Source organism: Olea europaea, chromosome 6, assembly GCF_002742605.1.
Source record: "Olea europaea var. sylvestris chromosome 6, O_europaea_v1, whole genome shotgun sequence".
Taxonomy (NCBI): Eukaryota; Viridiplantae; Streptophyta; class Magnoliopsida; order Lamiales; family Oleaceae; genus Olea; species Olea europaea.
The window spans coordinates 28,035,318-28,045,455 of NC_036242.1; the positions used below are offsets into that span (position 1 = coordinate 28,035,318).

General features: G+C 32.7%; 1 protein-coding gene across 1 annotated transcript; it reads left to right on the forward strand.

Moving 5' to 3' along the window:
• The first annotated feature begins 2,240 nt into the window (after positions 1–2,240).
• Positions 2,241–5,859, forward strand: LOC111396332. The gene is made up of 3 exons (XM_023022740.1): positions 2,241–2,437; positions 2,812–2,964; positions 4,483–5,859. The coding sequence occupies exons 2-3, from the start codon at positions 2,818–2,820 to the stop codon at positions 5,251–5,253; spliced, it is 918 nt and encodes a 305-aa protein (XP_022878508.1). The 5' UTR covers positions 2,241–2,437; positions 2,812–2,817; the 3' UTR covers positions 5,254–5,859.
• Positions 5,860–10,138: the final 4,279 nt, after the last annotated feature.

Here is a 10,138-nt window from a genome sequence, read left to right on the forward strand (position 1 = left end):
AGGTAAATTGGTGGAATAAAATGAATGAAAAATCGGGAAAAAAGAAAGAAGTATAAAGTTCGGGGATCGAAGTGCAAACATCTAATAGTATTCGGCTCATAAAACAATGATTGAAGATCATATAGATTCAATTGGATGCAATTAGAAATCAAAATAGTGAAAAATTGAAACAAAATCAATTTTCAACCAAACAAGTTATGTTCCCAATTTTCAAACACAATCTTCCTCTCAAAATTAATCGTCTTCCCCTTCGTTCTCTATAATATTTTTGGGCTTGTTTGTTCACCATTCTTGTGTCATATTCTCCGTCATCGCCACCTTTCGTGGAATCGTAGCCACTTCATAAGTTTTTTATTTTTATTTTAGTTGGTTTGTCAATTTCAAGAGGAAGATTTTAATGAAAAAGTCAAAGATTTACTTGCACCACAGGTTCTTCACCCGTTTCAATACCAGAACCAAGATCGTTGTTGAATATCCTTTGGCATGAAAGCTTTTATCTTTTCCCATTTAAAACTCCGATTTTTATGGACAAAAAAATCCCGAGTGTATTATCCCCCTACTTTTTAAGTAACCTTTTTATTTTTTTACGAGGGTGTCCCCATTTTAGAGTTTAATAGATTTCTTAATAGTTATAAATTCTCATGGATTATGTGAAATTTGATAGAATTTAATAGATTTCATAAGATTTGAATGGATTTCTATTTTGTAGATTTTCAAAGATTTTCATGAATTTTATAGATTTCAATGGATTTTATAAATTTTGGGTAAAATTTATAAATATGCTTAACATAAGCCACAAATTTTTACTTCTTCTTTAACGACTCATTCTTAAAAATATTCACGTTAATAAATCACAGAAAATGATTGAATCCTTGTTCAATTGTTTGTTAAACATTGAATATTATAATAGAGCTTAAATAAAAAATACACCCAATATTCAACAAAATGAGAGAGAACAAAAATACGTAGTGTTAAATAATCAAAGTCGCAATCAATATGAATTAGTTCAAAAGGCCACAACCTTGTGAGATACAAACACACAGATGTACACATACATGACCACAAGACAATTAATTCCACACCCCCAAAATTCTCATTGACCATGAAGACACAAAAGAAAAAATTGTAGGATATCATTCTCATATGTCTTGACTAGGATTTGCAGGTATATATAGAAAACACACAGCTCTTCCCAAGAAAAAGGAATAGGGTACAAAACTTGAAAGACGAAATTGTTCCAGTATGCATACTAGAAATCGTAAATTACCATGATAACTTCCAGCACATCTATAAAATAGTAAATAATACATAGCTTCGATAAGAAAAAAATAAGTTCAATAAAAAATCACACCCAATATTCAACAAAAAATAGTAATCTTTCATAAATTATCATCAATTGAAAAATTCTCATACACGATCTTTTCACAGTAGAAAAATGTGAGATAGAAAGAAGAAGAAAATCTTGTTGAAGAGGGGGGGGGAGAGAGAGAGAGAGAGAGGGTAGCAAATATGGAGAGAGGTGAGAAATGTTGTGAAATTTTTAGGTTTGGATTAAAATTGTCACTGATTCTTTGTACTTATATTTTTACCATGAAATCCTTCAAAATCTATCTACTTAATGAAATCTTTTAAAATCAACTAGTTATTAAGGACATCTAAATTTCAAAACTACTTATTAAAATCTATGTTGAGGACACCTAAATTTATAAATATTTTTAAAAATTTAGATTGGGAACACCTATATTTTAATGAATTATATTTAAATCTGAATTGAGGATACTTCAATTTATATGGAGTTTTAAAATCCATCAAACTCTAAATTGAGGACACCCCCCTTAACCAAATCCTTTTTTAAAATTCACTTTTATACATGTCAAAATAAGTCCTCGTTTGGTTCTATTTTTCAAGTCAAAAAATCAATTTTTTTATCGTTAATTAACATGATTAGCCGTCATTTTTTACTTTTTTACTCACAAATTAGATCCACTTTTAATTCTAAGAATCAATACCAAACAGGTCCTAAAAATTTGTTTATTTTTAAATTTGACCAATAAAAGTTTATAATTATTCTAAACTTATTTAGAGTGTCTTTGTTTGCCATTCTTCTGCATTATTATTTATACTGTACTCATTTTTAATCATACATTTTTTATTAGTTCTTTTTAATCATATATTTTAATATCAATCTCTATTTCATAATACATTATTCACGGATAATGGGGACACAAACACCCCTTATTTGCACAAAAAAGAAAAATCTTTTTTAGCATACACAAACATTCTCTTTCCCAATCCAAAACCTAAATAATCCACTTCAAAATCCCTCAGATCACATAGACTGTGACACTGCCTTCTCCTCTCGCCTCTCCCTCCACCCAGGACCATAGCAGTCTACTCCAAGAACCATAGTCCTCTTTTCGGCTCTGTTTAAGTAAATGTAAGTGGGTTTTTTCTTTTGTTTGTTTTGTTCAATTTCAATGTGTAAATAATGTTCCTTTATGGGTTTTATTGTTGAATTTTGCTTTTAGTTTACAATGTTGTCCTTTTTAATTAGATCTTTCTCTCAGTATCTACAAATTAGATCAGGTTAATGATTTTGAATGTACAAATTAAATTGGGGTTTAAGGTTTTGAAAATTCACTGCGAATAAGGATGTTAATTCTAGTATACATGAATTTTATGCTATAAAAGATTTTCGAGCACTAGATGATGTCATATTATAACATTTTTTAGTTATATATAAATTTTATTTTTACATCGACTTTTTAAAATTTCCGACTCTCAATTTAATTTCCTGCCTCATCCCTGCAGTTAGCCATGGCGAGGTTTCAAGAAGTTATATTGAAACTTGCAGAAACTCATCCAAATGCACCCTTAACGGCTGCCAGCAAGAGCATTCTTCAAGGCCGCTTGAACCAATTGCTATTCCAGTCACATACACCAGATCACCCTCCTTATGCTGCGGTAACCATTTATTTGTGTATTTTATGGTTACGTTGATATAATGTGGTATAGGATTTGTGGGCTTATGGTGAAAGAAAGTTTCTGTTTATAAAATTGGTCTACATTGTGAAATTTGCACAATCTTTGTGTAAATATATGTGGGTTTATGAGTATTGTTTTATATTTCATGCATGTCCGGTTCTGCATGTTCGAAATCTTGAGTTGGATTTCATAGGTCTTCAGAATAAATGGCATTTAATTTAATTTATTACATTGTAAAATTGGTGCGCTGTACATATAAAATTAGGATCATTACATGTTTATCCATGTCCATTTGTTGATCTTTGTATTATGTTTTAAAAGGATGCTAGTGTGTCAAGACTAACTAACTTGGTAGAATTTTCCAGTTTGGATGCTGATGTATTTTAACTTGTTGTCAAGAACCTCAAGATTCTATCTTGGCGATTTTGTGACTGAAAAATGTGGGGTTTTTGGTTAAAAGATTTTACTCTTACTATTGGATTGGAGAGACAAATTGACTGGGTTATGTTCAGTTGAAGATGTAGAAGATTTCTGGTAGCTTCGTTGTCACACCACATTTACATGTATGTGCACATGAGTGGATTTATTTTTTATTTTATGTTTGCTTTGATTTATAATGTGTAAGATTGATGGATCAATGTATGTTTGAAATTTTGTTAATAGGATTTATGGGTGTACAGTGAAAGGTTTTATGTTGATAAAATAGTCTGCAAAGTAAATTTTGCAAAATCTATTAGTTCATCTGTGTTTGAGTGTCTGTTTTATTTCATGCATGTCCAATTGTGCATGCTTGAAATCTTAAGTTGGATTCAATGAATCTTGGCAAAATGGTATTAAATTATTATGTTGTAGAATAACTGTTTTGTACATATAATATTAGGATCTTTATACATTTATTCATGTCCATATGCTGATCTATGTACTCTATACTTCCGTCATCTTGATGGTGTGCTAGTGTGTCAAGATTAACTTGGTGGGATTTTTTGCTTTGGGCGTTGATATATTATAATTTGTTGTCAAGAACCTCAGAATTCTATCTTGATGATCTTGTTACTGAAAATTGTACGGTTTTGATAGAGATATGAAAAAGAATGTGTAGCAGAGTATTGGAAGTTGATTATCATGCGCAATTTCTCTTTAACAAATTTGCCTAGGTTCCTTAGCTGTTGTCTGCATTACAAGAGAATGATGCCTTATTTCACAGATTCAATGTATTATATTGCATTCGATTCGAATGTACATAATTGTCAATTGTCGTCTGTCATCTGAAGAGTTAATTGCAGGTTCTGTGATTATTTTTTGATTGGGTTAAGGTATGATGATCATCCTGGGTCCAGTTCACCACCACCCTCGGTCTTCAATGTATTTTATTACATCATCGTGCATAAATTATCTGCTCATGTCTATCCGTTAAATTTCCCTAATTTCTATCAATTCCAGATGTGGGTGTGTTTTGTTGACTTTAGGTTTTTAACTCGGATCTTTCTTCTTTTTCAGATGATAGAACGGGCACTTCAGGAGTTGAATGAGGAATTGGGTTCTAGCGAGGACTCCATATTAAAATTTATCAAAAAAGAATATAATAATTTGCCATGGGCGCATTCCACATTACTAAAACATCATCTTGGAAAACTTTGTGAATATGGAGATATTGTGACTCATGGTCAGAGATACATGCTTCCTGGGGTAATTCCAAGACTGAATTCAAGCACAGGACATAAGAGGAAGAAAAGAATGAAGAAATGGAGACTAAACTGGGACTGGCAGAGGGAACGATACAAGCCACGTAAGAAACACGAGTCTAAGCATAAAAATCAGCAAAATGGGGATCAATGTGAAATATCTGAAGACCACAAATATTTAGAGGCGACAAAACCACAGCAGCAAGAAGGGGACAAAGCGGATGGCAACTGCCCCGAACTTTCAAGTCAGAGGCCTCCTGACGAGTCAATAAGAATTGAGAACTCGTTACATTTAGGGATCTGCTCTAGGGATGAATTTGGAGCCCAAGAATGCCCCATTGTAATGAAAAATTTGCACTTACTAGCCCTTAGAAAGCTTGATTCTGCTGAAGTGACATTGAAACTGACTAATAAGGAGCAGCTGATGGAGCATCCAGTTACTCAAGAGCCTTTGATATTTGGACCACTGAAAGACAAGTCAGCTGGGCCTACAGGGCTAGAACTCGTGAGTACCAATGAGTTTTGTCAATCATTGCGTAACCAAAGTCCACCGGAACCTAAAGCAGCAGCAACTAATTATGCGTGATATGGAATTGTTGGATTCCTCCAAGTCGGGTGATCAGCATTTGCCAAAGCTAAAGCTTTCAAATCTGGAATGTCTTCGGGATCAACACAAGACACCCAAGAACTCAACTGTAGTCAGAGATCAGCAAGCAAAGCTCCGTGGTAATAGAAAGCAACATGAACGTGAACAAGTAAATCTCTCAAAATCAGATGGAAAGGAAGTAGTAGATTCATTTGTTAATGAAAACTACCGTCTGGGAGCAAAGAAACGTGGTAGGAGAAGAGGGAAGACAATGTCCTAGCAAGAAGAAATTGTTGGAAAAATTTCACCGGATTGGAGAAGAAACTGAGAAATGGAAAATTCAAGAATATGAAAATAATGGGTAAAAACCTAAATAAATATGAAGGTTTAAACACGACATTATATCGTTGTCCTCAAACGATATTTGCCCCCTCTCGAGTAACAATTTCGATGCTTAAAGGGTCTTGCGGCAAAATGTTTGTAGGATTAATCAAATTTTGATGTAGAGAAATACAAAAGCACAAACATTTCTTCACCCGAACTTGAAAAGCACAAGGGAAATTTAATATGGAAGAAGGAGCATTTATCCTTCTATTGTGGAATTAACGGCATGATCATAATATAATTAAGTATTTTTTCGATTTTTTTTTTTAATTCTTATGATCAAAAACCACCTATATATAGTCATGGAATGAGGCCATATGAAGTGGTGCCAAAACAAATCAAAAGCCACCAAAAAACCAACCGAAATATCGTCAAAAAAATGATCTAATGGTCGAATTTAACCACCATGCGGCGCATGGTTCATGCCAGCAAAGGGCCTGTAGTTTCGGTAATAGAATGGCCCATGCAGTCGCATGGGCTTAATTGGCTGCCACCGGTCTACGTTTTTGTTCTAACCTCGTCCATTCCATTCCACGCATGTTTATTGTTTTGAACAACAAATTTTCATCAATCTTCCACTTGTTCAAAATTCAATAAACTCTCATATTCAAAATATACAATACTCATGTTTCAAGATTAAATATCTTTTGATTTTAATCTAACCATAGTGTAATCCAAACAAAGTAAAGTCAGAATCAAATGTAGTGTGAAGTTTTGAACCAGTTATTTCATGTAACAATACCGATAAGGACACACATATGAGCATTACGTGTTTTCAAGTTCCTCAATCTCGCTTAGCGCTCATATGGTCTTGTGCTTATCATTTTCAACAAATTTTAAAGAGAGAAACTTCAACTCTCTATTGAGACGGCACCACCTCGAAGTTCGTCTAGATGAAGTTCTTTTAGTACCTTTGTTACTTTTATAGATACTTGTGTTTTAGCACTGAACTTCATTAAAAGTTTAAAGCTCAACCCTCATTTCAGTAACAACCAACATTATTTTCATTAGGATAGGATTATTGCGGATTTTAATAATGCTACTACTATCCACAAATTGAATGACTTATTGTTACCCTTTGAACTCGTAGATTACCTTTTGAGTAATGACAGGTAGGATTGATGTCATTGGTAAATCTTTTTAGTTAAGGAGTTTCAACCCTCATCCTACTCGAAGTAGATGCCACTAAAATTTTATTTAGTGGTCTAGTTAAAGGATCCACTAAATTCTCTTCGAGAATTATTCCCACTTTGATAATTTCCTTGTAAGTCACCTCTAAGACTTACATGTCTTTACTTCTCATTTCATGTGACGCAGTATCTTATCAAAATATAGCTAGCCAATGATCGATTTATTTGATAAATACAACTCGTCACCTCCAAAAAGCCACATGCTTCTTACTCGCTTCATTGAAAGCCTTATTAATTTTCAAAACACTGTTGGATGATTTCCATCAAATCATTACATTAGTCGATCACTTTTATTGTGGATTTCATACTTGGGTATTTGGTATTCTCTTCATTGAACTATTAGAATGATCTTCAATGAATATTCTTTAAATATTCCATTGATTTTGCAAGCGCCATAATCGGCTTTTACCCATTTCATCCACTTAAGATTTAGTGTATTTCATCCTTATAATTATATATAAGGGTTTTCTACATTTTCTCCTTCATAGATATATTTCTACGATTAAAAGGCTTAGGGAACTTTTAACTTTTATGTTAAATTACCCCCACAATTCTTCAATTAGGAATTTATACGCAATCTTGTAATGTTGCATTCACATGTTTTTGAACTTGTCTTATAAATCCACAAGCATTTAATGTTAACCCCCACGTTTTGGGTAATTTTCGAACTTGGCATTAATATGTTAACCCCCACATTTGGAATTATAATTAAACTTAGAGTTTATTAACGCTTTCATTCACTTATCACTTTGATAATACTCGTGAAATTTAGATACTTTTAGATAGTGGTCGTTAAGTCATTATGTACTTCAATCCAACTATCTTTAGTTTTGATCACACAATTTGATCAAGGTCATCTCATATATCATTAATATTTTTTCAAGCATAAACCAACTCAATTGGTTTCACAATTGAAGTCAAATTCATCAATGAATAATACTAAACATCTTGATTCACAAGATTTACTATCTTTCCAAACATAAGCGACTTATCGCTTTTTGATATAAGATAATATTGTATCATATCAAACTATGATTTACATGTTCACCTTATTTATATTTGGACAAAATCACGTTTTGTCACAATCATATGCAAACTCAAATTTTTCCCTATAAGATGTTTTCATGTCTTAATAATTTCGCAAGCACTTTCTACTAGAACAAGTTACAAATTTGTCGTGCTTTATTTTCTCAATAAATATGGAAAAAGCACCAAAAGAACCAATCCAAAATTAACCAATTAGACCGTTACTTGATTCTCTCTTTCCCATATTTTCCACTCCCTTTAACAAATTTAATGTGAGTAAACACATGCAATCATTTATGTACAGTCAAGTTCTCATCATTTCATTCATTATTTCTAACAACTTTTCATGTCAAAATCATCATTTAATAAAACTGTTTTAAATAAATAATTTATTGATCAACACCCTTTAATGGATTTCAATGGAAATGATACAATTCTTTAATGTCATTTATTCCCAAAGGAATCGACAACCAGCAGGGATCAGAATAGATTATTAAAGTTATCAACAGGAACATATTTTATGCCAAGCAAAGAATTTACCAGATTTTCATCATGCAGGCAACGAACATAAGTGAAAGGATGTGCACTTTTATTGAAACTTATAATTGCATTTAACTGTCAATTAACTAAAAGCAGTTACTGATACATGAAAGAATGCATATTTCCTTCAACAAAACATATGCATTACTAACCTTTAAATGCAAACGTATTTACAGGCATGTATTTAATTAAAAGACAATTAATGTTTGAACATTTATTCAAACTATAAACACACAAATAGATTCTCATCTTTAACAAACTCATGCACTTTTCAAATTCATATTCAACAAAGATGTAAACACAACGATTGGCCTATCAAACATGCTCATGCCCGTTCACAAATGAGTACAGTTAACTATCAAACAATTCATGCATCAAGCAATGTTCATTTAGTGAGTTTTGTCCTTTTCCAGTAACACGTGTCAAGGTCAGATTGAGCAAAATTCTGGTCCGATTTATCCATGTAAATTATGCACACCAAAAAGGTTCAATGTTCATGGTCTTTGACATACATAGGCAGGCATTTTTGGCTATTCAAACATAGAATCATCATCTATCATTTATTAAATTAAATGAAATAAATAGCACTTATCTGGAGTTTCTCAATTTGCGGTAAATTGGATTCAATCAGTTCTTTCCAAACGTTCCAGATTTCCTTTTCTAATGAAGTGTTGATTTCAGTAGCGGTATTAAATCCGTATTTAGAATTCATACTTGCCTTCATGTGATGTTTCGTCCCATTGAACGTTTCAACCAAAATCTGGATCTCATCAACTTGATCTCGCCAAAATGATTTTTGTTCTCCATCGCCAATATCGTTTGAGATTGTTAGAAAAATTTCACCGGATTGAAGAAGAAACCGAAAAATGAAAATTCAAGAAGATGAAAATAATGAGAAAAGACCTAAATAAATGTGAAGGCTCAAACACGACATTATATCGTTGTCCTCAAACGATATTTGCCCCCTCTCGGTAACAATTTCGGTGCTTAAAGGGTCTCGCGACAAAAGGTTTGTAGGATTAATCAAGCCTTGATGTAGAAAAGCACAAAAGCACAAGCATTTCTCCACCCGAACTTGAAGAGCACAAGGGGAATTGAATATGGAAGAAGAAACATTTATCCTTCTATTGTAGAATTAACGACATGATCATAATATAATCAAGTATTTTTTCCTTTTTTTTTTAAATTCTTATGATCAAAAACCACATATATATAGTCATGGAACAAGGCCATACGAAGTGGTGAAAAAACAAATGAAAAGCCACAAAAAAACCAACCGAAAAATCGTCGAAAAAATGATCTAACGGTTGAATTTAACTGCCATGCGACCACATGGTGCTAAACCATGCGGTCACATGGTTCATGCCAGCAAAGGGCCTGCAGTTTCGGTAATAGGCCATGCGACCGCATGGCCAAATGACCCATACGGTTGCATGGGCTTAATTGGTTGCCATCAGTCTACATTTTGGTTCCAATCTCGTCCATTTGACTCCACGGATATTTATTGTTTTGAACAACAAATTTCCATCAAAAATTATTGTACAAGTTATGGAATTGGCATTATGAATATGCAACTAGAAGTACTAATGCTAGGCTTAAAAATAAAAGTAGATTGTGATTCATTTTGATTAATTTCTTGTATTTTTTTCCCCATAATTAGTGGTATTATTTTAGAAAATTCGAAACAGAGGCTAGCAAAATATCTGATGTCACAAGTTGACATGGAGTAATAAATTATTTTAATT

Bases quoted from the DNA above. Each gene is read 5' to 3' on its own strand.
- LOC111396332 (XM_023022740.1), top strand. From the start codon at position 2,818: ATGGCGAGGTTTCAAGAAGTTATATTGAAACTTGCAGAAACTCATCCA. The intron at 2,965-4,482 runs GTAACCATTTAT...CTTCTTTTTCAG, and splicing joins ATCACCCTCCTTATGCTGCG to ATGATAGAACGGGCACTTCA.